At 48.2% G+C, this 27,975-nt stretch overlaps 2 protein-coding genes across 10 annotated transcripts; both read left to right on the forward strand.

Moving 5' to 3' along the window:
• The first annotated feature begins 500 nt into the window (after positions 1–500).
• On the forward strand, positions 501–14,841 carry LOC128900844 (methanethiol oxidase-like). Its single transcript, XM_054182407.1, has 12 exons — positions 501–767; positions 5,753–5,806; positions 6,883–6,995; positions 8,195–8,380; positions 8,676–8,796; positions 9,839–10,021; positions 10,117–10,295; positions 11,348–11,426; positions 11,922–12,043; positions 12,217–12,309; positions 13,313–13,431; positions 14,083–14,841. The coding sequence occupies exons 1-12, from the start codon at positions 764–766 to the stop codon at positions 14,243–14,245; spliced, it is 1,416 nt and encodes a 471-aa protein (XP_054038382.1). The 5' UTR covers positions 501–763; the 3' UTR covers positions 14,246–14,841.
• Positions 12,275–27,831, forward strand: LOC128900845 (methanethiol oxidase-like). 9 transcript variants are annotated; one of them, XM_054182414.1, is made up of 13 exons: positions 16,215–16,365; positions 19,534–21,818; positions 22,475–22,525; positions 22,717–22,829; positions 23,934–24,119; positions 24,622–24,742; positions 24,832–25,014; positions 25,335–25,517; positions 25,610–25,684; positions 25,984–26,105; positions 26,206–26,298; positions 26,527–26,645; positions 26,968–27,831. In XM_054182414.1, the coding sequence occupies exons 2-13, from the start codon at positions 21,815–21,817 to the stop codon at positions 27,128–27,130; spliced, it is 1,413 nt and encodes a 470-aa protein (XP_054038389.1). In that variant the 5' UTR covers positions 16,215–16,365; positions 19,534–21,814; the 3' UTR covers positions 27,131–27,831. The 9 variants fall into 9 exon arrangements, with proteins under 9 accessions (XP_054038392.1, XP_054038389.1, XP_054038390.1 ...); XM_054182410.1 differs by lacking the exon at positions 16,215–16,365 and adding an exon at positions 17,394–18,553 and having other exon boundaries at positions 19,531–21,818; XM_054182409.1 differs by lacking the exon at positions 16,215–16,365 and adding an exon at positions 17,394–18,553.
• Positions 27,832–27,975: the final 144 nt, after the last annotated feature.

The raw sequence follows: 27,975 nt of genomic DNA on the forward strand, positions 1-27,975 counted from the left end.
GTAATGGTAATGTTGCCTAGGAAAAGGCACTGTCCTTTAAAAAATAATGGGAAACAAAAGACTAATTCTTATTAGGGACAGTTTAGCAGAATCCCAGATGGAATAAAGAGTGAAATCCAGACTTTCCGATATTCCGGGGCAGCTGTCAATCTTGAAAGAATCTTCTTTAGGAAGTAATTCTGTGACGTTTTCTGCAGGCAAGTTGTCCGTCTGTAGCTGCCTTGTTTAAGGGACTGAAGGGCCATGAAACCTTAAAAAAATTGCTCCTGCCAAAGCAGACACAATGGGGAGCTGGGACCCGCTCTGGCATGCACCAGCTCCGGGAGAACTTGAAGCATTGCCCAAAATGTAGAGTTTTAAAGTACATTTGTTTCCCCTTTTGCTGTTAGAAAGCATGCTGGCTGTTTCTGCTCGGGGCGGTTACTTGGGTACAAAATACCCAGATAACCATATCTGGAATACGAACAGGACCAGCTGGAAGGCGCAGCGGCGTCAGAGCCCAGTGCAGCAGAGGACAGGGGCTCAAACAGAGCTCTGAAAGCTCCTCTGCTCCCCCGGGAAGCGGAATCTCTGTCCCTGGCCTCCCGCACGAACTCCCAGCTGCTCCGGGACCTCCCCTTGGCAGCCTCTCTCCCCAGCTCTGCCCGCCCCTTCGCTTCTGGGTATATCACCCTCAACGAGCAGCTTTTGCTTCACAAAAATCCAGTCCCGGCAGCTGAACTTCCTCTTGCGCACAGCCAGCGGCCTGAGCGTCCGATCCGACATGGGTAAGAGATCCAGCCCGGGGATCTGGCCAGGATCTGCTGCTCTTGGCTACTGTTCTGCGCTGGGAGACTTGCAAGCAGGGGCCAGCGGGTTTGTTAGCGCAGGGGACTGGGGACGAGAGACACAGGGCTGAAGTTCAGCATTTCCTCCAACTATTGAAAGGTTTACTTCTTGAAGCTATTGACCCCCCCTGTGGTTTTAAATAAGTAGCTTTAATGCTATCAGTAAATGCCTTTTATGCTGCCATTAAACGTGTCTCAGTACCTCGGCATTTAGAAACTGAAATAAGCGTTTGGACTCGCTGCTCTGGTTCATTCTGAAGGTGAATGACGCTTAGGAAGATTGTCGGGAAACCGAGGACCAGAATTTAACTTCTTGCTTATATTTTTGTGTTAGACCATATGATTTTCATGGACTTTCATTTTTGGATACGTGGGCAGGAAACAGAGGGAGGGGACTAAGAAGGTTTTTTGCATGTTAATGTAGTATTGTGTAATTTGCAAGATGGACACTGTTACGTTGATTTCACAAGCCAGGTTAAGATTGTAGACCTTAGTAAAAAAAGCCCTTATTACACAGAGAAAACCAGTAATTCTGACTCAGCAAAAGTGAGTCTGGTTTATCTGCCTAGGGCGAATGTTTATCTTTTTGCGCTTTGGTAGGAACAAAGTAAACTATATTTGTTTTGCTTTGCTTTCTAAAAAACTGTAAGTTTCAGTGTGTAGCCTGGGATAATGCCATTTTTGCCTAAGTGGTCGCGGCAGTCTGTAAGAAGTCGCTAGGCAGTGTATAAAGAGTAAATTAAATACTGCACCTTAAACCTTAAAGTAGCATGATGGTAATTGATTGGTCACAAGGTTTGGAAAAGTACGCTCTTGGCAGTGCAGAAGATCAAGCCTTGGACTGCTCTTCAAAAATTTAACAGATCATTAAAGTCTGCTTGCATAATTTGTTACTTGGGAAAAGACTTGTATTCCAGAAAGAACGTGCTGCTTTTGTCTCTTGCTGTGTAAGGCCTGCGTCTTGTCGTGTATACAGCACAGCTGATACTCCAGTTTCCTTTTTCCCATGTGTGTGGTTTTTTCAGCAGTTTAGCACAATCATACCAGCAACCAGATTTGCCTACCTTCGTTTTTAATATGTCGGTGTTTAACCCATGCGTCCGCCTTAACTTCAGAGGGCTTTCTCTTTACTCAGGCTCTGCAAAAAGCCCCGTTTGGCCCAGATTTATTCCACCGGACTTTAGGCTCTCAACAGAGACGCCTGATTTATTGCCACATTTCTCCTAAACTCCCCCATTAGAGTGAAGAGTCCGAGGCACCTTCCCAGGTTGTCTTGAGTGAGCTGGAGAACTCTGCTGCCGTAGAATAGTGCATATAAAAAGACAAAGTCTTTCCTGCACCTTTCCTTTGTTTCACACTGTTAAACCCAAACTATCAAAGGATACCTCTTTGTGTGAATGGTTATTGAATGTACTACGAAACTGCACTTTATCAGGTGGGATATTTCTTTACAATGCTATTACCCATTGTTGTAAATCTATAAACCTCATTGTCCGGATTACTACTGGCCCTGGGTTAATCTGAGTAGGGTTTGCTCGTGCTGCAGCTTCCTCAGTGGCTTTCCGTAGCACTTCAAAACTTTTAACGCATTGATTAGGTAACTATAAATGGATTGGCCTTTTATTTAAAAAAAAAAAAAAAGAAAAAGAAAAAGCTACTTTCAGAAGTTTTTCATTAAAAAAAATCTCCTAAATCTTACTTTTGTAATGTTTTGTGGTATTCATTGTCCTTTTGGATGATCTGTATTTCCCAATATTTCTGTGTCCTGAGGAGCTCGGCGTTTCCAAAGCCTCTCCAGCCCTTGAAAAGGCAGCGAGCTGTCTGTGTCACCTGCTGACAGAGGAAGCGCTTGTGTCCAGAGACCCGGAGCACCACGGTGGCTTCGCTCACCCGGTAACGGGGACAGATGAACCCAGAGGTTTCTGGTCTGTTGGGCTTACACCTCCAGTCGCCAGCCTTTGACCTCGCACAGCATGAGGTTTTACTTGGCACTGTGGGACAGCTTGGTGCCCAAAAAAATGAGGGAAATGAAATGTTTTATTCTTCCCTGCCACCCGAAAGAGTGCGGTGTCTTTGCCACCATCAGAGAAGCTCTTATAACATTCATGATGTTGAGAACTGCCTCCTTTTTGTCTAAAACTTACAGAGTGGATGGAAGGCTGCAGGGAGTCCCTCGTTATGCTTTACATGGGAAATTGTGGCTTATGTATTTTCAGCTGTTGTAAGCGTAGCAAAATAGCCCCAAACCTCATTGTTGATTTGCATGGAGTTTTCGGTGGATCATTACTGGTGGCTCATGGGGGATTGGACAGTGGCCTTGGGTTTACTGTCCCTCCTGTTCTCCAAAAAGAGGAACAGAACAGATGGAGAGACATGAAAAAATACAGAGCAAAAGGAAACTGGACTGGGTTCCTCAATTCCCTTTGCTTTCCATGTGAGAGAATTGCTGCAGACAACGGTAACAAAAGGAACAGTGATATTTTTATCAGCTCCTGGTGTATATATACAAATATAACTTCATGGGGGTAAGGAGGAATTGGGTTATTGTAACTTAATTTGTGAAAAACGGAAAATTGTGTAACGAAGCAGTTAAAGCTAAATGCAAATGTTCTTCCTGTTAGATTGACACAAGAGCCAATGATCACGTTCTTTGATTTAGAAAGACAAGGAAGGTGGACTTTGTGGATGGGAACATACCCGTAAGAGAACATGCCTGTAAAAGTGTAAGATACACTGTGAAAAAACATAATCTCGATGCATTTGTCCTCACTGGACTTTGCAAACCACAGGGGTGTGATACCATGTCCCGCTTCCCGGTATCCAAACACTTGGTCGGCTGCCAGATTAAGGGGGATCTGGAACGTAATGAGTAATGTTAACATGTTTAACCATGGATTATTAACATAGAGATGTAAATATTATTGTTAACGTGTTGCTGCAAGATGGTACACATCATGGTTTCGTGACAAAAGCCTTATTTTGTATTCACAAATGAGCTTGGCATCGTATAACAGGGAAAGGCTTGCATCATCTGCGGGTATCTTCAGGCGGTGAGATACAATGGCTCGGAATAAAAGAGTGCTTGAACGAGATCAGAGGGAAAGCAGAAAAAATGTGTATGGGAAGGAGGAAGAGAGAACGTTCATCATCCTGCTGTATGTTTTCTCTGGAAAACAATTTGGCACAAATAATCTATTTCTCAAAGTAATCTGCAGAAAACTGCATTTGCAATGCTAATTAAGCTGTGGTCTAATGCATACTGAGCTCCTGCTAATTTAGGTGATTGAGAAAATTGGAATAAAGTTTAAATTATGGCTTAGACATAAATGGAACAAAGCAAACTTTATATTTTGTATTTCCAGATAAAAATATTTCGCAAAGAATGTGAAATTAAACCTAAAGTACTAAATTACTCTTTTTGCGAAGATCCAGTTTTTAAAGTTAGGAGCCTCCGCGGGCAGCGAGCGGGCTGCTGCGAGCATTTGGCCCTCAAAGAAAGGCTCTGTGATGAAACGGGTGCTGGAGCTGTCACTGCCTCTGCATTTGAAATCTTACATCCGTGGCATTCTGAAATAAACTGTTGCTATCAACTTCTCTCTTTAAACATCAGAGAATGGCAAATAATTAGCTGGTTTCCTTATTTTTATTACAGGTAGTTGAGGTACGGAGGGAGGCAACTATACTACATTTTTGCTTCTGGCAACATGTATTTCACTTCATGTCATATTGAAAAAAATATGCCGGCATCCTGCTGCACAGCACTTGTATATTTTTGTGTTTTAAACGGCTGCTTGCACACTGGTTCCATTTAGGAACGGAGTAGAAGCTTCCTGCGTTGTGCAGCTCCTGCAGCTCCCTGACTCTAGAAAAGTCGAGATTTATTTGTGTCACTTAAGCCTATAAACTTGCAACATGTTGTAACTGCCTCTTAAAGCAGTATTTCAGGGTAATATTGTCTTAATTCTACCTAACAACGTATTGGTACAATCCTGAGCACGTGCGTTCTGGTGGCTGTGTTAGAGTGGAAGTTGTCGAGTGTGTTTGAATATAATTTTGAGGGTTTGTGCATAGAGACGCCCAGATGTGTTGGTTGGGTTTGACCCTCGGTGCTTCTCCGTCTTCTGCCACCATGACACGACGCGTTCCTCCTGACGCAGAGCCCAGCCTTGGACCAGAGGTGCTCCCTCTGCTTGTGTGGGCTTCTCTTCTCCAGGGGACGCTCAGATTCCCTTTCGAGCTTTCCAAAACTACGGTTTCCCTGCTAAGTTGTCCGATTGGTGATGTAGTTGCAGAGCCGGGAGCGGTGACTAAGAATTGCTGCTTCAAGGAGGGTTTGTGGTGGCTGGAAGAGTGGCGTAGAGCAGAGGTGGGGAGCTGAGTCTTTAATAGAGAGAAGGTGCAATGGCTCGTAATTCCTCTTCCTCTTGTCCCTTCTGGTCACCTGCAGTATCACCTCTTACCCAGGCTGTAAATCCTTAAAAATAACCACTTCTTCAGCATTTATATGCAGAGAAAGACTGGAGGTTTTCCAGTAATAATAAAATGGGTTGTTCACATTGGGCAATCTGTCTACTTACTCATCTGGCAGTGATTCAGCAGCTCTCTCTAAAACATTTAACACAATTTTCTTAAATCCCAGACCCTTGTCATATATGAATGTGCTTTGAAATTGTGCGGCTGAACTCCTTGAAATGAAGGCCCAAATTTCCCATTATTTTTGAGCATGAAGTGTCGTGTTCTGTATGTTTTCAGAAACTCAAGTAACCTCAGCGCTGACTGGACTCAGTGAGACTTATGGGGGTTTGGCAATGTAAAAATTGGATCTAAGATTTGTCAATCTCTGAATGCAAAGCCAATGTCCTCATAGAGATAGGCTTTGAAATAATTTGGAGATTAAAACAGCTTATTTTTTTTTCTCCGATTAGCGAAATGCGGAGCATGTGGTCCAGGATATGCAACTCCTCTGGATGCCATGAAAGGCAAGTATTGTAACATCTTTTCTTAAATCCACGCCATCAGTAAAGGAATTGTTTTCCAATTAGGTGAAGACTAAGGGTAGATGCCTTCCGGAATGGTTCATTAATTAGCAACGCCAAGGAGACTTTAAATATCAGAATAGATTTTAGTTCATTTTGCACCCAACTCTGGGCAAGGCATGCAAGCTCTTGTTACCACTGTGTCACTGCACTGTGGCACTAAACCAAAGTGGGTCTGGGTTTAGATGTCTGCGTGGCCGAGGTCGTTAACGCTCAGCAAGCTTCTGCTTTTCTATGCTGCAAAATAGAGCTTTGCTTTAAAAATACTGGGGTAAGTGTTTAACCTAAAGATAGGTTTCATTGGTGGTGTTGGATGGCGAGCTCTGTACGCTGCCCTCAGACTCTCTCACAAACCCAAGTGATTGTCTAAGCCAGAAGAAGGGGGAAATACGGCAAGAGGCTGTGGGATATTCTGGGTGACATAGTTCAACGCGAGCTTCTCATCCGCTGTACAAAAGTCACGTTCTGTTCTTCCCGGCCACATCTGGCTGAATCCTGAACCTCACTAAAGCCCTTGAGGCGTTTTGCTGTAGCTTTTAATAGTGTCAGAGCTTCGCCTTGAGTCCTTTGATAGACTTTAAAAGCCGCGATTTTATAGATTGTAATGAGTATGCTTTTGGCATAGGTAGACTGAGATCTGGGCCCTGGCAGCAGGGAGCCATCGCTTGTGGAGCTGGGCAGAGGAGAGGCTTGCCGTGGCCTTGCAGGTGGGAGGGTGGTCTCCAGCACTGACCTTTTTCAGGGAAATAATTGCATCCCCAGAGTCTCGTACATTAGGAGGGCGAGTGGAGAGGGCCCACAGCTGAGTAAGGACTTTCTCCTGGCGATTTCTGGCTGCTACAGCTGTACACTACTAGTTTTTCTCCGTAAAATGGAAATACTGAGGTCCAGCTTCCCAGGAGGAATCACAATTTACAGACGGAGAGATTCAATCCGGAGAAGATTCCCTTAAAGTTAACCACAGCTTTTTGTAAAAATGGTTTCTTTTGATGCATTAAACAAGACTTGTGCCTTGCAAGGTCCCCGGGAGGAGATTGTGTACCTGCCTTGTATCTACAGGAACACTGGGATAGAGAAGCCCGACTACCTGGCCACTGTGGATGTCGACCCCAAATCTCCACACTACTGTCAGGTACCATTTTCTCGGCTGGTGTGTATTTGCATGCACGTTCTCCATTTCTAGTCTTACTTCTCACCTGGTTCGTGACCCTTCCAGTTGTGAACTTTGGATCTCATGCAGCCTTTCCTTCCCCGCTCTGGTTTGACTTCATCTTTCTTTTTCTTTTCTCATAATCGTTTTCAAGTAGGTATTTGTGTTGAGAACCAATCAAATCCCCTGCTGTTTTTCTTACTAGGTTACCCAAAGCTAACATTTATCCTGTTAGTCTCAAGACGCTTTCAGAGCGTTTTTTGTGCTTAGGATTTTGATTGTTCTTTTTGTAACACTGTTGCTGATTTATACTTAGCATGAGTATTAAGCTCTGGAAGCTGGTATTTCCTCGGGGTATGTCAGTAGTGTAGACAGAGTTTATAATGTAGGATGTCGGATATCCCAGGAAATTCTACACATTAGGCATTATAAATCTAATCCATTTACTTTATAAATGGAAAGCTGTAGGTAGTTAGCTACGAATATACCAGATCCAAACTATCGGCAAGGCTGTCCTTAGCTCAGTTTGTCACTGCAAGTGGTGTGCGCTAAACTGCATTTAAATACGACTCAAATTGCTGAAGATACTTTGGACCGCAGCAGCGAATCTGGTTTCACATCAAAGATCTTCATAATTTGTTCTTTTTTTTAAATAGCCACTGCTTAGGGTTTTATTGCAGAGGAGCGGAGGAAACAAATCTCCTAAAACTTTGACAAACTTAGCTCTAATCTTTCAACTTCTCCTAGTTACACAGAGGAAAAGTAATCAGGAGCAAGAGTGCAAATTAACGTGTCAGTTTGCTACAGTCAGCCCCAGCTGTAATCAGGTAAATGGTGTAAAGTCAGAGACTTGCAGCACGTGGACAAGTCATATTTTTTTCTGTTGTTTTTTCCCATATCATTATTCCATGTCTCCTTAATTGGGCAGAGGCTTTTAAAGATTTGGATTCATTTCGTAGCATACAACATTTAACAAATGCTGTGCAATCGTGATGTCCAACTTCCTTCTCCCCCTTTACAGCTTCAGCTCTGCAGATCTCAGGCTGAATCTGCTTCCTGAATAACAAATAGTAGTTTCCTTCTGCTCTTTATTAATTTATGCTTTGACATAAAGACCCATTTCTTTGCCTAGGGGAAAAACTATAGTAGACTGAATCTTAAGGTTGTCTCTGGCTTTGTAGGTGATCCATCGCCTGCCCATGCCGAATCTTAAGGACGAGCTCCATCACTCAGGGTGGAACGCCTGTAGCAGCTGCTTTGGGGATGCCACAAAGAAAAGGAATCGTCTGATTCTACCAAGTCTGATCTCTTCTCGCATTTATGTGGTGGATGTGGGAACAGACTTGCGAGCTCCTAGAATCCATAAGGTATATTTAGATGACTTTAAGCTGGGGTTTTATTTCTTATGTTTTGACCAAGAGAGAGTGATTTTATGGATTCCAACTTCAAATTAGAATAGGAGAGTCGGAACAGTTATAGAAGCTTTTGTCAAGTATTAGGAACTTGCGGGAGTTTTGAAACTCATACAATTTATTGATAAACTACACACAAAAATCTTGCACCAAAATATGAGTAAATGTATTACTCCCTCTTAGGGGTGAGACTGGTATTCTGTAGTGATCTCAGAGAAGGTGACTATGACTATGTGTATACTCATTTTAGGTTGTTGAGCCAGTGGAGTTGTTCTGGAAGGGTAACGTGGCTAATCCTCACACCTCTCACTGTCTGGGCAGTGGTGACATCTTAATCAGCTGTTTGGGCGACCCTTCTGGCAATGGAAAAGGTATTCATCCCCTTCATTACTTTGGAAAAGTATTTGTGGTATAGTACAGGCTGCAAGCTAGAAGAATTGTTAAGAGCTTACAGTTCTTTTGTGCACGTAACCATTCCAGCGGTTCTTTAAGTAACTATAGAATAAATACTTCAGTTGCCACGTAAGCTGTACAGACATAGCTCTGCCACAGCAATTCACACCTGATGTGGAGGAACCTCTATGGGACTGTCGATGATTTCAGCTTCCATGCCTCAGTCTTTCACATATATTGCTAAAGAAGACCAGCTCTAGTGCTTATAATATGAGCAAGGAACCCATTAACATTTCACTTGTCCCCCTTTAGCATGGAGCAAGGAAGAATTGCTTTTGAAAATAATCTGTATCAGCTCAGTATTTGTGACTTGGGCATGAAAGATTCTGTTGCCAACCTAAATCCTCTTCGTCTTATTGTCTAATGAAAATAAAGCCTTTCAGGCTATTCTAGCTTGCATTTTCTGTTTAAGAATTTGAAGGATTCTTGCATAGAAATTTTATTACCTATTCAGACATAAAACACCTGACATCTAAATAGCTATTAGGAGAAATACACTTCAGATGGTAAGTGGTGAACCCTACTCCTTTTCACAGGGTTTTTCTCTTCTGGATTGTGGGCATACATGTCCTTGACATGTTATGTACGCAATTCAAGGATACTGGTGGCAAGCAAAGAAAACCAGAGGTGACTCCTCCAGGATCTTCTCTAAGATATCCCTTAATTGAAACGTACTCTACGAGGGCTGACTGATTTATTGGAATGACTTGAGTGGAAATACAGCAAACTGAAGCTTAAAAGAATCATTACAGGGTGATAAACTTCTTTAAAAATCCAGCTTTCATTTGCTTCAGTCCACAAAAGCGATACTAATGGAATCACAAAATTTTCCTTAAGCATAGGTTGCATTTTACAGAGCGTTTAGAAAACAGACATTTAAAGATGAATATACCATTTAGTTATTTAAAGCTGTGAATCCGTGTGAATGTCCTCAAACATAGTTTTCTGTTTTTATATCAGGTGGCTTTATTTTGCTGGATGGGGAGACCTTTGAAGTGAAAGGAAACTGGGAGAACGGGGAGAAGGTACCCCCCCTGGGCTATGACTTCTGGTATCAGCCACGACACAATGTCCTGATGAGCACTGAATGGGGAGCCCCAAAAGTCTTGGCGGATGGGTTTAACCCAGCTGATGTAGCAAGAGGTGAGGGAGCATTTGGTTAAACTCTCTGAACTTAAAGTGATTCCTTGTTAAAATAATATCTTCTGTGCTTATTTTTGTCTGTCCCAATCCATCAGGGCATTACGGCCGCCGCATTAATGTGTGGGACTGGAGCACTCACGCCTACATTCAGGCAGTTGACTTAGGGCAGGGCTCCATACCTTTGGAAATCCGATTCCTCCACAATCCGGATGCTGCAGAAGGGTTCGTAGGATGTGCTCTGAGCGGTGCCGTGCATCGGTTCTACAAGACAGAGGTGAGTAACGAAAGCTGTGACAAATACAGAAGCTCGAACTGAGTTGTTTCAGAAATACGCCGATCACTTAGGAAACAGTAGAATTCAGCTTAAAAAAAAATACAGCTTCTCATTCCAGTCTAATTCTAGCCAAGCTCTAACTTTGTGTCAGGGAGCAAACCTTCCAATGGCAGCCTGCACACACGCCAGCGCTGCGGCTTTCTGAAGCTGCCATGTTGTCCCTCATCTTTGAGCAGTTGCAGCTGGTGGGCATTTTGAGTATCTCTGCAGCTGGATTGCTGATGCCCAGCCTGCAAATTTCCAGCAGCCTGATCCTGAAAGGAAGGGAAGCTTAAGAGGTCATGGTGCTGGTCTGTCAGCCCCACTTCCAGTGCTCCTGCCCTCCGCAAGAACTTGTTGATCAGTTTAATCACAGTTAATGAATTGTGAAAGTCTCAAAGAGGGGAAGGTCTTGCCAATGGTAGGAACACTGGTGATCACTTGAACATGAGACAATCTCATGAGCACTGGCACTGGGGAAAGGGCTGCAGCACTGGCTCCACGGCCTGCTCTCTGGCCTGCACGCTGGTCGCCAAACGTCTGTCAATGGGGCAGCTGATCAGAACACGTGAGACTTGTCACCGGTGTCCATGTGTGCTGCCTGCTGCTCAGCCGGTATTGGGAAGCACAGGGAAGACCTGAAGGTAGAAGAGGGAGGGAAGGTGCTGGGGGTCATGGAGAGGGGAGTGGAGCTCTTTCCATTTTAGAGGGTGAGCTGGAGACAGAGAGGACACCAAGCTGTAGGAGATTAGCAGTCTTCAGTTCTGCTACTGTTACAGCAATCTGTTTGAGATGTTACTGCATAGCGTAATCATTAACATTCTCACTGGCAGTATAGTTACCATCCTCACCCCTTGGTAACGCTTATTTGCAGTGTGCGTATCACCTCTGTACAGGCCCTATTAAATAAATAGCACTGTTTGCTTCCCCTCCCCTCTGTCGTGCATAGCTGATCCCTCTTGGCTAACATCAAGGCAGTAATAACGCTGTGTTCCTTCCTGTGCCTTCGGCAGAAAGGAGACTGGGCCGCAGAGAAGGTGATTGAAGTACCCAGCAAGAAGGTGCAAGGATGGGTTCTCCCTGACATGCCTGGTTAGTGTGAGCATGGTGGGAAAAGAAATGGGGCGTTGTCCTCTTCAGTTCCGTGGTACAGTGTAGCTTTTTGCAAAATCTTATCCTTAAATGACAACCACTTCCCTTGTAAAATACTGCATTTCTGTTTGCGTTCTTTGTGTAACGCTTCTGATGTAACCAGATTAGCCTTGCATATGAGCCACCGAGTAGGAGGTTGTCAGACCGCTGCTCCCACGCTGCTCAATGCTTGAGGTCAGTTTTTCTAGAAAAATACTTTTTGGATCTTTGAGGATGAGCTCACAGTATTCAGGAATGGTCCTGGGAATGCTGGGAAAGCCCGAACCTCCTTTGAGTAGGCACTGGTTTTCCAAGGATGTTTGATTGTCCAACTCGTATTTAACATATTCTTCTGAGGCTACTATGACTAGAATTTTGAAAGATAATAGGTTTGTGGTCTTATTTGTTGCTGGTCCTGTCCGTTTCCTGACTTTGCTACTGAATATTTTCTTGAAGGTCTTATTACTGATATCCTCATCTCGCTGGATGACCGGTTCCTGTACTTCAGCAACTGGCTGCATGGAGACATCCGCCAGTACGATATCTCCAACACCCGCCAGCCCAAGCTGGTGGGACAGGTGAGGACGCATCAGAAAAGCTGCCACATATAAGGGCAGTACAGTCGTCTTATTTCCTTTTTTTTTTAAAAAGGAGACAATGACAATTTACTTTTGCTTGAGAATTGTCACTATATTGCCTTCACTTTCCTTTGGTAGCCGACACCTTCTCTCATGCATCCCCTTGGTTACAGGTGTTTCTGGGAGGCAGCATCACTAAAGGTGGGCCTGTAACTGTGGTGGAAGACAAGGAATTGCAGTGTCAGCCAGAGCCATTTGTGATCAAAGTAAGTTTTGCTAACAGGCGCATCGTCAGTGCTCTGCTAATTGTAATCCAGTTCGAAATGTCCCTACACCTCAGTCAAAGGTACCACGAATAAAGCAGTAACTGAGGTAGTTTGTGTCTTGGCTTGCAGCCTGCGCAGGTATCACATTTCAGCATGGATGGAGCTAGTAAACCCCGGTGAGTCTTCTGGGTCCCTGGTGGAATTGGACAAGCTGTTCAACTGCACTGAAGCCTGCGTAATGACATCTTCCCTGCTGCTGTTAGCTTGCTAATCTAAAGCGGTGTGCATCCATCACACTGCCATCATTGCTTCTGATAATTTTTCACCAACTGGTGGCTAAAGCACTAAACCAGCCCGTGTGGTGTTCTACGGTGCTCCTTGTGTGTGTGCGTGTGTGTAAAGAGTTCGATGGCACCTGGCATCGTGATAGAAAAATCAGAGAGCATTAATTGTCTCTGGTCACTATCAATGTGCATTAGTATTATTACTGTCAAGGCAGGTACCTATGGAAAGTCTCACGGGATACGCAACTGAATATGGTCATGGCTGAGATCTGTTGGTCACTGCGGGCAGTTTTGGGAAGTTCACATCCTCCTTTTCTTCATGGTACAGCCGGGGACCTAGCTGCAGTACAGACATCTTATTTTCAGCTGGGTTATGCCACCCACCTCTTGCTTGATTTTTGACGTTTCCATCTAAGTACAGCAACCTGAATCCTTCAGCCCTTACTTTCTTACTTTACTACTAGCTCTGTGAGCTAAATGGAACTCATCGAGATTGGCTCCAAGGCTCCCCATTAATAAGGAGTAAGACTCCCAAAAAAAACTCTTCTCTCTCCAAAACAGGGGATTTGGTGCTCTTGTGTCAAGGATCTGAGAGCGCTGGATGGTCCTCCGAGTAGCAGAACTGCCATGCTGTTTTGTTTCTCCTTGCTGTTGCATGTCTTCTGTTCAGCCTCCGTGGCAGCTTGTCTTGAGCACCTTGTTCTCTATTGTAATTTTAGGGGAAGAGGGTGCCAGGTGGACCTCAGATGATTCAGCTTAGCTTGGATGGGAAGAGACTGTATGTCAGCAGCTCTCTCTACAGTGGATGGGACAAGCAGTTCTACCCAGATCTTGTCAAGTAAGAAAACTTTGGTAAACAAGGATGGCTGTACAAGCTCATGTTCAAGATTTCTTTCTTAAATAGTGCTATGCGTATGCCGGCTGGTCCGTAGAGCAAAGTTCCCACACAGGGAGACTGAATCCTGTAACTTTTTATACACAGCCTACCAGCCTAGATGTTTCACCCACCGGCTAGAGTGCATCCCTCTCAACAGGCACGCAGGAGTTGGGGTCGGCACACACTATTTGTTGAAATCATGATCTTTTGGGAAGTAGATGAGAATGGGAAGAAACCGGTGAACATGACCTAGCCTCCTGGAATCCATAGTACTTCCAAACTGCCTTTGAGTGTTATCAGCAGGAATTTCTGGTTTTTTGGAATGAAAGAAAGAAGATGATCTTCCAGATGGCCACAGGAGGGCATAGTGCAGCTTTCCTATTCCTTTATAAGTAACAACGGCTATTAATTTTCACCCCTTCATTGCCAATTTGAGGTTGCGGGTTTCACTGAGGTGATGTAACTCACTTTTGAGACCTGCTAAGCCCCAATTTGAATCTGGGGTTCTTTCCATTTTATATTAAATGGAGACAAATCCTGCCCAAATATGGAAGAGAAGAGCGACAAATATGAATCCTTTTCCCAATATCTGTTTTCTTGTCCCTTTTTCAGGGAAGGCTCTGTTATGCTGCAGATTGATGTGGATACTGAAAGAGGTGGATTGAAAGTGAATAAAAACTTCCTAGTGGATTTTGGGAAGGAACCTGATGGGCCTGTCCTAGCTCATGAGATTCGTTACCCTGGTGGAGACTGTACCTCTGATATCTGGATGTAATTGTTGTATGGAGATGGTTTCTTTTTTCTCTTTATGTCTTTTCTCTTTCTCCCTCTCTCTCCTCCCTACCCTCCACTTCTCTTTCATGTAGGTGAATCGGTTCAGCTGGAGCTTTGCCTGCTGTCTAAATGTAGACTTCCATTAGGGTGAGCCACAGAGGCTCCGCTTTCTTCTCATTCTGAGGCAGGCAGGCGAATCTCTCTGAAACACAATATGCATCACATTTGCTCCGCTCCTTCCTCTTTCGCAAGGTCCGGTGTAATCACGATTGACTGTAGGCTTCAAGGCCGAGGTCACCAGTCTTTTAAGGACTATTTGCCTTGGTTGGTGCCAGTTTGCCTTGCCACGGTTTGGCGGTGGAGAAGCTGTTCCTTAATAACTCTGTAAGAAGGATACATTCCGTGGGCTTGCCCCAGAGCCAAAGTCTCCTGTCCCTGCAAAGCTTAATTTGCTCATAAAGTACTTAGTGCTTCACAGCAGACATAAAAATCATGTGTATCTAATCTGAAGCCACATGTTTATGGCGCTGGGTTATATTTTAACATTTGTGCACTGCTGTTATAAAAAAATCAACAATAAAATTGTTCTTCAAGTCAGGTGGAACTTCACTTTTTTTTCTTTTAAGAATTTCAGCATTTTCTGTTTCAAAGAACTTAAAATGTAAGATCATTTCAGAAAGTTAACAATGTCATTGGTCTAAAAATCCGTTGATGAGGAATTTATTTTTGCTGAAACTGCCTTTGTTCCCATTATTGCAAGCAAAGATTCTCTCCCATTTTCTAAGACTGGAGAAAACTGCAAAACCCTTTTCTGTAGACTGTGCTGAGCCAGGTGGCGCCAGCAACGGGTGTCTTACAGGAGTCTTTCCGCTGTCTTGCAACTTCTGGAGCAGACAAGCACTCACAAGTCCGCCCTTTCTTCTCTCGCCAGTTCCTCATGCATCTTCCCCAAGCTGTTTCTTGGGTCTGACTCTCTTTTCTGCCTCCCTGGATGTGTTGCGTTCCATCTGTGTCCATTGCCAGCCTCTGCTGCTTCCTGCTGAGCTTCAGTTGTAACGCTGGAATCACGGCAGCAGTGTCGGAGGAGCAGCGTGTTAATGGGACTTCCCGCTGGAGCATTTTGAGAGGGTTTTTTCTGCCTTTTTGCTGTGCTTCCACAGCAAAATCCTCATCTAGCTGACAGATCTGGCTTTATAATCAAGACTTCTATATGTAACTGCTTCCTGTCTTGCCTAAAATATTTGGAACCAGGCTTGGAGAGTTCAATTTTGTGTTTTTAACATAGGGCAGCTGGACTGCTGCCACTCGGTCTCTTTGAAACCTGCAACAAGCAGTTCAGTTAGGACCTTTTAAAGCCAGAAATCTTTCTAAATGACAAGACCTTGATGTACAAGCCCATTTTCGGCAGCTTCTTTTTAGAAATGGGTGATGTTTAAACCATCCTGCTGTGCTGTTTTCCTTGCAAAGGGACTGGTTTCAAGAACGGAGTACACACTGCCAACCTGCGTAAACACTGCTCGTCGTCCATGCTGAGTGGCTACAGTGGGTGCTCAGTGTCTGAACTGTCTCCTGCTTTCCAGGAAAGTCATTAATTTGTCAGGAAATCGTTTGCTACCAGCCAATACTGCTGGAGCCCGTATTTTTTTTCACGCCTAGTTCCTAGACGACTGAGTCCTTTAAATTGGAAAAGGTACATGATCTTCCACGTGGCCACCTGAGGGCAGGCTGCAGCCTGGCTCCCTGCAGTACAGGAGTACAGCTGGGAGTGTCTCTCGCTCTGCTAGCAACTGTGGGTCGTGATTTACCACAGATCACGAACTTGCCTCTTCTGAGTCCATCAGTGTATTGCAGGGTGACGGAGGTCTCTCAGTCCAGCTCCAGTCTGCGTCCTGTCCTGAAACCCCAGTTGGGAATGCCCCTGAATACAAGTGTGTACTTCAGTATTCAGTACTGTATTCAGTACAAGCTACTGAAGTGCGGATTGCTCCTATTCCTTGTAAAAGGCAAATGTTAAATGCAAAAAGGTGCTTAGAGAAGGAAGAGAAAAGCAAAGTGTGGGACTCACTCGAATGAAAATATTTCATTTTTTCCTAACATCGGCTAATCCGGGTGCTGAAAAAGGTAAGCTGTGAGCAGAGAGTTTCTCATGATTCTGGGAGGAAACCAAATGGGTCTCGCTGTGCTTATGGGATCCACGTCCGTAGCAGAGATTCTGCTTTTAGTGTGTGTGCCTGTCTGGGCCTACTTTATTGCAAGATGAGCTTTGCTGTGGAAGCTTTACCCTGAAGGCTTTACCGTAGGCTTCACTGGCTTCATGGAGGTTTTTGGGGGGGCACTGTCATGGCAAATACCCACAGCCCATTGGAAATGGAACTCGGAATTTCAGACGTTAGCTAAATGCCTGCTTTTTGGAGAATCTGTGGAGGTGGTGTGAAGCCTCGCTCTAGTGACTGACCATCGTCTCTCATGCTTCTCGAAGTGGAAGAAACAAACGCAGCGAAACAAAATAAGTTGGTGAATGCGGAGTAGGCCCAGATGTCTGGAGGGTGAAAAAAATGATACTCACATGTTCATTCAGTACTAGTGTAGAGGTTTCACCCACTGGCCAAAATCCATCTTTACTCACAAGCACACAAAACTCTGGGTCTGTACACTCTATTTCATACTGTTTGCTGAATCATGACCTCTTGGGAATTAGGCAAGAACGTGAAGAAACCAGTGAACGTGACCTAGCCTTCTGCAGCACGTGGTACTTTCAAACTGCCTCCCAGTGCACCAGCGTGACTTCAGTTTTTGGCGTTAAAGAAAGTAGATGATCTTCCAGGTGACCACAGGAGGGCATAGTGCAGCTTGCCTGTTCCTTCATAGCTAATTATTTCCTAGTTTTCGCTCATTCGTGGTTAATTTGAGGTTGCAGATTCATTTATATTTCTGCTGCCAGGTCATCTCCAAGACAAGTAAATGTGTTTATACCAGAAAGAGAGACTATTTGTAGTATTTTCAACAAGTGCAGGAGGACAGCAAGATATATTATTTCTCAGTTATTAGCTGGGAAGGTTATAGAATGGAGAACAGTTTCTGCTTAGGTGAAGCCAGAGCAGTTGTGATGAGAGTTACCATTAAAAAACCATTACCATTAGTTACCATTAAAAATTTTCGCTCTGCTACCTCAAGCTCTCTACTTCTCTGGTGCAGGCTGACCCCTACTTTTGGGTCTAAGACTGTAGGGAAGTGCCTTGTTACGTACAGAGAAGTATAAAATGAGTCCTTGGATGGGGACCTGAAATGTTCAGATAAACTGCTCAGTGTACGTATTCCTGGTTTGCATTTCCACCTCCGTCAGGGGGGGAAGGTCAACCATTCTTGATTCCAGTTGTTGTAAGCGTGGCGTCTGATGTGCCGTGCTCGTAGGGACTTTTGAGGAACGCTGCTAGTGCCCGTCTTGAGGCAGAGGCAGGAAAGAGGAGAAGAAGCAGGTCCTGCCCGTCCGTCCTCCCCAGCTGCGTGGTGCTGCCACTCCTCTGGTGTCAGATGGAGCGATTGCGCGGTGGGAGGAGGCGGCTGAAGGATCTGATCCGTCGGAAAACGGCGCTGCCAAGAACGTGACTCACCGTCCATCTGCCTGTGGCTGCCCCTGGCAGGGCCCTTCAGTGGCAGCCTGAAGTCACTCCTCATTACACGGCGTCTGAAATCACCACCTAAGGATGTGGGTTTTGGAGGGGTTTGTCCGGTTGTAGCTGTGGGCTGTAGCGGGGAGGGGTGATCCCACCGCTGCCGTGCCTTTGGTCAGACCTTTCTGCCCCCTCCCCTGTGACTCCTGCTCCAGCAGCAAGCTGCTCATTTGGAGGGGAAGGGGCGGCTGGAAGAGTGGTGGGAGAAAGGCAGAGGGGTGCGTGGGGGAGAAGGGTGTAGTTACACTATGCTCATATTCCCTCCGGCAAACCTGGTAGCCTGCACGTGGGAATGTTTTGAAGTGATGTTTTTTGAAGGGCACTGCGTGTATGAGGTGTGAGTCCAGTAGCCCTGTGACATTTGGTTTGTCTCCGCTCAGTGAAGTGGTCAAGAGATCCAGGGTGGTGGATCTTCGCTTTGCGCAGAGTTTTGAGCGTGCTCTTTCTCTCACATGCCTTTGGTAGGCTCTGGTTGTGCTGCCCCAGGAGCCATTTGTGTCTTGCCACCACCTATGTGCCGTGAGCTGTGCCGCCTGCCATCGACTTCATGCTGCTCCCCAGGGGATCCGCAGCCGGCAGGGAGATTGTCTGCCAGGAATCTCACCATCCTTCTGCTCTCCCCTCTGCCCTGGCAGGAGGTGAGCTCAGCTGGGTTCACTCTGTGTTCCCCTGTGACATGAATTTCGAGTTGGCCAGCAAAGCTCTGTTTCACAACATCTTCAGGGGATGGATGGTGTAGTTTTCCTTCTGCTCCTGAAGAGGGGAATAGACCGTAACAGAATGAAAGCCTTGGGAGATGGGGAGCCTGGGAAGGTCTAGGACAACCTACCTCCCCTGGCTTTTTTTTGCTGGGACACTGGCACTGACTCCAGGCTTTCCAAACTCTGCTGGTGCTCAGCACCTTGCTGCCCTGTTTGGGGGTGGCAGGAGGCTGTAAAGGGAGTACGGAGGCCAGGACGCAGTGTAGGAGAGAGGGATTTAAGAATGCGAGAGGATGAGCGACACTGAGACACCCTGGGGCACCTGCAGGGTTAAATGGCAGGGTGAGGGGGGACGCGAGGGAACGTCCCCCTGGAGCACTGGGGGAAGGTTGGAGATTGCTCCTGTAGCCGGGGAGCTCTTGCTTGGCTGTTCAGAGCAGACGTAGCGTCCTTGGTGAAGCAAGGTCTTCTCCTGCCGCGTTTAGTGTGCTGTGCCAGCCTGCAGTGGGTTGCATCACCTCGTCCTGCCCATTATCAAAATTATAGCCTGTTTTTTCCTATCAGGGTTGGGAGAGATGGTCGGGAGGAGGGGAGTAGCTGCCACCCCAGTGTGGGCTGTGCAGTGAAGCCCCTGATTGCGTCTCCATGTCGCGGCTTCCATCTCTGCCTGCCACGGGGAGCTTTCCTTGGGCCGAGAGCAGACGGCACTGATTGTGTTCTCCGCTGACCATGGCTCGCTTGGTGGTGTTGCTGAGCCGGCTCTTATCCTTCCTCCTATCAGTTTTAATTAGAAAACTCTACAGCCCACAGCTTGGTTTTGTGAGGGCTGCCAAAGACGTCACCAAGGAAAGCCAAAAAGAGGATGACCAGCAAACTTTGTTAATGAGCGGAGGACTAATGAACTCTTTAATTAGCAGGTGTGCAGGTGCAAGAAGACGGTGCAGTGAGAGATGTGCGCTGTGACAGCAGAAGTGTGCAAAGAGGCATCATCCGAGTGCCTGACATCGCCTCTGACGGGGCAGGAGCTGCTCCTGCGTCCCTGGGCCCGGCTGTGCTTCCTGCCCGCCGGGAAACAAGGACGGCAGCGCCTCGGGGACAACGCCTGAACCTCCCCTGAGGAGGACAGCTAGCTCTGGCTGGGGAGCTGCTCCTGGACTGAGGGCTTCCTTCTGCTACGTAGGGAAATGCCAGCCAGCCCCCCATGTGCCCACCATCACTGCTGGCCTTTCACCCTCCGGGTCACCTCATGCCACTGCGTGCTGGGTTCCGTTCTGCCTACTGCCGGTCTCAGCTGCTGGACTTGTAGTTCTTGTTGCTGGATCAGAGCTGCAGCTGCGTCGTCCTGTCAGTCCTGAGTGTCCCTCAGTAGGCAGCATGCTCTGGTCGCCATTGCCTGGAGCACGTGTTCAGGAATCCTGCCAGCCTGGAAACTGAAATTTCCACTCTTTGTGGAAGGAGTGAGAACGAGCCTGCATAAAAAACCCACGTTTTCTTTTCTACTGCCTGAAACAAAGCATTTGGCAAGCTGCGCCCACCTGCCTCTGGGTAGTGTGCTAATTATTTGAGAAATTGCTTAAAACTGGGCACTGGTGCCTGGTGCCAGGCTACTCCTGTGTCCGCCTGTCGCTTGTTTAAAGTGCTGTTCTGGAACCAGAGAGCCATTAATTACAGCCCCAGTGAGACGGGCTATCTCTTCTGATAGAGATCTCCGGAGGGCTGCTTTAATGGCACTGTCAGATGTTTCTGCATTCCTACATGGAGCAATTACTTATCCCGTGTAATTTGCCCACTGATTGAGGAGTTCTTCCACAAGATATGATATTTGTTCCCCTTCCACAGCGCTTGGTGTTTTCTTCCTGCTTTAGTTTGGCAGCTGGTGGCAGCCGTGCTCATGGTCATCTCATCTTCTTCCAAAATTCTTCTATCCAACACCTCATTCCCTTTAACGGAGATCTCTGCTGTTCCTGTGGGTGTTTCATGGCAGTTTAGGCCAGTTTCAACCACACTTGTGCCAGGCACTTTGCAGTACTGGTGCCTGCTGTGGGATTCGGTGAGTCTGTGTTTCGGTGGGATTTGTGCAGTGCGTTGATGGGCACGGTGAGAAGATTCCCCTGGTGCAGCCCTGCAGCTCGCTGGCTGCGTCCTGTCCCTCGGAGCTGCACTTTGTCCAAGCAGGTGGATGTGGAGACATCTCTGTCATTAGTTACATGGCATCGTTCTGCTTCAGTGAGGTGGAGGGACTAAGGGGCTACTGCTCAGGCAGTTTCTGTGCTGAATTGCCTCAAATCCTAAAGGTTCCTATTTTCCCCAGCTGGACTGACTTTCCATGTGGAGATGCGGACCTGAGAGGCAGCAGGCATCTCTTGACGGTGCAGGTGCTGCATCAACAGGGGCACAGATTGTATTTCCTGAGGCACCCATTTCTCGCCTGACGTCTTTTCTAGCTGTTTGGGAGATGCGGGCAGTCACTCGAGTCTCTTCTGATGCCAGTGCTGTCGGAGCCCCCTTTGCCCTCGGAGCGCTGCATCCCAGGTGACAGTCCGTAGGAGCTCAGAAAGTCTTTATGGGCAGAGGCACCCCTGGGCCTGGCTTTTGGAGTTGACGCCAGGGAGCCCGTGTCTTCAGCTCAGCCCTCAGACAGAGACGTGCCTTCTGTCAGGGTCCAGATTTCAGAGGTGTCTTTGGTGGCCTCCGTATGTTCAAAGCTTGTCATTTCGCTGGTGGGGCCGATTATCTCACTGGACCTCCCATCCCTGCCGTGGAATTTGCAACCGCTGCACATTTGTACGGCAGCAACGTGGGTATGGGGGATGGCTTTAATTAGCTGAGTCTCGTCTGGGACCTGGAGGCCGCCAGAGCGTGGAGAAGTCCATTGGAAACCAGCAGAGCCCCAGGATCAGATACGGGTGGTTGTGTTGAAGGAAAAGACCTGCATGGAGCAGCAGATCTTTCCTCGAGATTGGGGGTTAGCAAGGCGGAAACAAGCCACAGCGCTGGTCTGGCACCTCCCAAACGCTTAGGAGCGATGGCTCCTCCCTTGGCAGTTTGCTTTCTCCCCCCACCCCTTTGCCGTGTATATAAGGCCCCCTCGAAGCAGCCTTGGCACAACACAACCCACCCCAGCAAGGCAGACAGCGAGCTGCAGCTCCACTTCCAGCACCTCTGCTCTTGAGGAGAGTGACCCAGACGGCCTTCAGCATGGGTAAGAGCCGCGCTGCAGCCTCCCCGCAGCCCGCAGCAGCTCCAAGCCTTGTAGCCCCGTCCTGGCTCTGGCTCCAGCCGCTGCCCGGGGGCTGCAGACATCCCGCCTTGAAACGGAGTCCCACATGGGGACTGGTGGGTTTGTTCCTCTGCCGCGCTGCAGGGAGGAGAGATTTGGGACTGAGCTTTGGCGTTTGGTCCCACTGGTACCAGAGGTTTCTTTTGTCTCACTACCGATCTGCTTCCAGGGGGTCTTTTTGCCTTGAGAAGCGTCTTCCATGTGTCTGTAGCATCCGTGCTGAGGGGAGCCTTCCCTTCTGCTGGGGAATCATCAGACCAGACATTCAGTACTGACGTGTTCTCGGTGGAAGCTCTCTTCACTGCTGATGGGGAGGGTATCAGTGAGGGACTCCGAGGATGCAGAAGGGAACTGAGCAGTGGTTTGGTCGGTGATATTCATGGTGGCACTTTAGGGAGGATTCCTCTCCTGGGTCCATCATTTGTCAGTGCCGTAACAACAGCAGATGCTGGTCACAGAAGTCCCCATTGATAGTTGGGCTGGGAGAAGGTCCATCAGGTGGGGCAGAGTCTTCTGAAATGGCACCTTTTAAGAATGTGGACCTTTCTCATTTTATTCTTCTCTTCTTCCCAAAACAGACAGATGCAGAGTTCAGTGCTACGACTACCCCACCTGCCCCGATGTGAAAGGCAAGTCCTCTTGAGCCTGTTTTGAATGTGTCAGTAGTGGAACCAGGGTTGGGCCGTTGCCAGTGAGCAAGGAGCAAGGCTGTAGCATCCAGAAAAATGAGTTCAGTCTGATCTGAGAGTCTGTTGAAGCTTTACTTTTCCTTTCCGGCTCGTTCATGGCACATTTTGACTGAGGCTTTCTCTACACCCAGCTCCTAGAGAGGAGGTTGCCTACGTGACCTGTACCTACAGGGAAACATGCATCGACCAACCTGACTACCTGGCCACCATCGATCTCAACCCCAGATCTCCATGTTATTGCCAGGTACCTGTGTCTTGGCTTTTTGTTGGGCTGGTGACTGGCTGCTGGCTCTGTGCTTCATAGTGCCCCCAGATTCAGGACATTTACTCTTTTTCTCTGGGGAAAATCAGATTGCTTGAGTCCTGCTCTGTCACGCAGGCTGTTTATGCCTTGCACCTTCTTGTCTTCCTGCATCTTTCTGTCTCCGTCCTGGCTTGGCTCTTACCCGCTGCCTGTTCATGTTCTGGCTGGGAAACCTCTTGTGAGTTTTGTCATGGCAGGTCTGCCTCTTATTTCTCCACTGGTGTCATGCAAGAGAGATGGATGTTGTCTGCCTGGAGTCTCACCTTCCTGCTCTCTTTTCACTGTCCTTCGTATGCCTGGCTCTAGTTGAATCATCTCCATTGCTGTGTCTTGGGGACAGGTCGGTTCTGACTCACTTCCCAACTCACTTCCCGAGCATCTTGGTGCTGCTAGTGAGCTTTTGAGCACATGTTCCGAATCACCTTCTCAGTATCTGCTCAGCATGGAGAATGGTCTCTAGGGACGCAGGAGGTGTAGGGGATCCAGCACTTGTGCAGAGTTCAGCATGGTTCTGTCGTGCTGCAGTGGCAGAGATGTTCTGTCGTGTGCTGAACAGCCTGCCTGCTGTCATCCGAAACGGGACATCGGCATTTACCTGTCTGCAGGCTGCAAAGACAGGTTATCTACATGAAGGGTGTATATATGACCTGACTAGTCCGTTGCTACAAGAGCTTAAAAGAAAATGCACTTTAAAGCCAATATAGGCTTCTGAAAGTTTTTAACAGATTTTGAAGTCTAGTCTTAGGAGGATTTTGCAGAGCAACGCACCTGTTTTGTCAACATGATAATCATAATTTCTTCATATACATGATTTCCTGAATTTTAGTGTCATGGGGCGAGGAATTCTTGAAAGAATCTCCACATTTCCCAGCTGCACACAGTACCCTATCAAAGAGCAGTGCTCAGTGCGAGGAGCAGAGTCTCCAGAGGCAGTCCCAGCTACAGTCGAAAGGAGGCCACAAAGACAGGAGTATCTGCCAGCATTAGGGTCCCCATTTCTCGCTGCCTCCCTGCGCGACCCCTAACTCTCCCTTGACTGCCTAGGTGATCCACCGCCTGCCCATGCCCAACCTCAAAGACGAGCTGCATTCCTCGGGGTGGAGCGCTGGCTGCACCTGCTTTGACAATGTCACAACGAAAAGGAACAAGCTGATTCTTCCCTGTTTGATTTCTTCCCGCATTTACGTGGTGGATGTGGGGTCACAGTGCCGGGCTCCCAAGCTGTGCAAGGTATGGCTGAGGTGATTCAAGGTCAAGTTTCTGGGAAGGAGTTGGGAACTGGTGCTTCTGGAATAATACAGAGGGAAGAAGGGTTCTCTCTTCATCTTCTCTTCCACCCTGAGTTTAGAGAGCTGGGTCACGTTTCCCTCTGGGCTCTCCCCTTTTCAGACCAGAGGCGGCTCTCATCATCGTTGTGTTCCTTTCTGTGTACCTGTTGCATTCGGGGAGTCAAATAACTCCACACCTTCCCCCCACTGAAATGGTGTGGTGGACAGACAAGCCCTTAGGAGTGAGGCGTTGCTGCGTTCTTGTCTGTGCAGAGGGGATCTGAGAGGCTTCTGTGCTCCTCTCCGAGGAGGGGCAGGCCCTGGCCAGTGTGTGCTCTTGGAAAGAAAGCTCCTGCAAGTGTCAGAGATGTTCCGAAGTCTCGGGTGGCCGCAGGCTCTGCCAGGGAGCGTGAAATGCGCTGAGCAGCCGGAGGCTGAAGTGGGTGTGTGTCAACCTTTTTCAGATGATTGAGCCAGTGGATGTCTTCTGGAAGTGCAACAAGGGATACCTCAACGTACCTCGCAGCCTGCCCAATGGCGATATTCTGATTGCCAACACGGGAGATGCGGCTGGCAATGCGAAAGGTACTTTGCCCTGTAAAAACTTCATGAACAAACTGACCGGTTTGGAAGTGGAGTATGTGATTTGTCACGCATCCCCTTTTGTCTCACAGGTGGCTTCATTGTGCTGGATGGAGAGACCTTTGAGCTGAAGGGGAACTGGGAAAATGAGTGTGAGACCCCCCCAAGTGGATATGACTTCTGGTACCAGCCGCGCTACAATGTTCTGATCAGCTCTGCCGGAGTAGTCCCAAAACGCGCAGGACGTGGATTTTGTCCCAACGACTTGAAGAAAGGTGAGGGAATACAGATGCGGGTGCTGAGCCAGAACTGGCCGAGGCGATGGGAGGGTGTCGAGGGGGCAGGGCGAGGGGACAGGCAGATTTCTCCCCAGACGGCCCGTTTTACAGGCACTGCTACAGGACCTGCAGCGTCTGTCCTTAAGACCGGCTGGTCCCTGTCTTCTCCCACAGCTCCCTAAATCGCTGCAGTTTCTTGGCTGCTTCTGGCTAGTCTGATAGCCATGGCTATCGCGTCTGCGAGCATCTTGGGGAGGGATGAGTGTCCGTGGGTAGCCCCCCCCCACTTCTGCTGACTCGGTTTTCCTTTTCCTCAGGGATCTATGGGCGCCGCCTGAACGTGTGGAACTTGTCCTGCCGCTCCCTCATCCAGTGCTTTGACCTGGGGGAGGACTCTCTGCCCCTGAGTGTGAAATTCCTGCACAACCCCGATGCTGCCGAGGGATACGTCAGCTGTGCCCTGAGCGGCATCGTCTACCGCTTCTACAAGTGCGAGGCAAGTATTCTGTCAGGAGCCGGGGGAGAGCCAGCCCTTTCCTGAGCAGGCAGGGGAGCGCTCATGGCGCGGTGCCTGTGTTTCTTGTGCAGAGAGACAACTGGGCAGTAGAAGAGGTGATTCGGATACCGGCCAAGGACGTGACAGGATGGATTATGCCCAAGATGCCAGGTTTGTGTGCCCTGAGCTGGATTTCCCTTTTTCCTCCCAAGCGTTGTTTTGTGCAGCCTGGCCAAGCCCCCTGGCTGCCCCTCCAAGCCTCGCTGCGTAAAGACGGGGGAAGGCTTGTTGGGGGGCTGGAGGGCTGTGCACACCCCAGGAAGACGCTGGATCCCGTGCACTGGGGCAGGTCTCCTGTGCCGGAGGCACGCCATCAAGAATGGCAGGGAGAGGAGCAGGCTGGGGCTGGATGCGAGGCAGGTTTGCTGTGGATGCTGCCTTCTCTAGAGCTTTCGGTTTCTGTGCCCTAGCCTTCACCGTTGACCTCGTCATCTCAGTGGATGACAGGTACCTGTATCTCTGCAACTGGTGGCACGGAGACATCCGCCAGTACGAGCTCTCCAAGACCTGCAAGCCCCGGCTGGTGGGACAGGTAAGGCAGGAGCAGAAGGGCTTGCACTGTTGGGTTCCTCGTCAGGATGTGGTGGTGGTGGGATGAGAGGGCAACACGTCTCCCACTGCCTCGCTTACAGGTGTTTGTGGGAGGCAGTATCCTCAGAGGCGGACCCGTGACTGTGTGCCGAGACGAAGAGCTGAAGTGCCAGCCGGAGCCCTTGGTGATCAAGGTGAGTTCTGCGGCCTCTTGGCCCTCCGGTGTCCTTTGCACTTTGCCTCTACTCTGCCCAGGGTTTCTGGGGTCGGTCTCCCCTGCGGTGCCTGTGTCCCGCAGCATCTGGTGCCTTGCCTGCGCTGGGGAGGAGGCCGCCGCTCTGCTCTGCTCCCCTGGCCCTGCTTGCGCGTGGCTGCTGAAAGAAAGAAGGCGGTAACATGACTGGTGTCTGTTGTGCCTCCAGTGCAAGAGAGTGTACGGCGGCCCCAGCAAACTGCAGCTCAGCCTGGATGGCAAGAGGCTGTACGTCACCAACTCCCTCTACAGCACCTGGGACAAGCAGTTCTACCCCAGCATGGTCAGGTGAGGAACATTTGGGAGGAAAGGGGATGTTTTGATTTAGCAGAGATGTTTTGCTTTAGCAAAGCAGACGATGACCTCCAACACAAAGGCAAGCTCCGGCCAGCCTGGCACGCCGTGCCTGGCAGTTTGCTCACATCCATTGAGAATTCAGGAAAAAAATGTGAGCGCTGGTGTATGGCCTTCCTGGAACCTGGCCCCCGCCCCCTTCTCCCTGTGGAAGCCGAGCTGTTAAGGAGAAAGGAACAGGAGGTGAAGGGCAGGATCTCTTGAAGAGCACCACGGTTTGCTTGTCTGTAATGGCTGCGCTCTTGTCCCCTCGCAGGGAAGGCTCTGTCATGCTGCAGATTGATGTGGACACTGAGAAGGGAGGCCTGACGGTGAACAAGAACTTCCTGGTGGATTTTGGAAAGGAGCCCAATGGGCCTTGCCTTGCCCATGACATCCGCTTTGCTTCTGGGGATTCCACCTCCGATATCTTGGCCTAGGCGCCACGTGAAAGACTCCCTTCTTCTCTCTCTCCTGTAGTGCAGCCGTTAAGAAAGAGTGTAGGGTAATTGGGTCGGGGGGTCCCCATTCATTGCTGGAGTCTAGATTTCTGCTAACATGAGCTACGGAAGCTCTGCCTTGTTGCGAGGGTTTGGTTGGGGCAGAGCAGTGAACAGAGACACATGGCACGTTTTCAGAGTTGTTTTCAGTGCAAAGCAATCCCCGGGCATGATTCCCAGGGCAGAGCCCGGGGCGATTGCTGAGACGTGGAGATGTGCAGGACGCACAGTGCCTTTCGGCAGATATCTGCATACACACCGTGCCTCGATTGATTGCTAGGGGCCTGTCGGACACCTGCCTTGTCATCCCCAGCCTTTTGGCTATTGCTGTCTAGTACCGGAGACAGGAGCAAGGTGTGGAACTCTCAGTTATGATTCAGAGCCTGTTCGCCCTTGAAAACTAAGGCAAAAGAAAGTGAAGTGCCCAGTTCGTCTGAGTTGCTGTTCTTCAACCAGGTCATTCCTGGATGGTCTTCCCCTGCCACGAGAGCCCTCCTGGCTCCCTGGCACGTGCTTGGGTCGCTCTGCGTCACCGCTGAAGGAATATGAAGTGCTTTATTTTGAGAAGAGGTGCCTGTTTCCTGACACTGGCTTGCTCTCGTGTTCTGCTTTAAGCATGAATAAAATTGTTCTTTGCATCAGCTGGATCTTCACGTGCCTTATTTCATTGAAGCCTTTCAGATTTATTTCAAGAGTAAACAAATACCAGCAGCGGTTAATGATAAGATCAGGGTTTTGGAATCCCTTAAGACAGGACACTGATTGTGCAAGAGGGTTTCTTAGTC

Source organism: Rissa tridactyla, chromosome 23 (genome assembly GCF_028500815.1).
Source record: "Rissa tridactyla isolate bRisTri1 chromosome 23, bRisTri1.patW.cur.20221130, whole genome shotgun sequence".
Classification (NCBI taxonomy): Eukaryota; Metazoa; Chordata; class Aves; order Charadriiformes; family Laridae; genus Rissa; species Rissa tridactyla.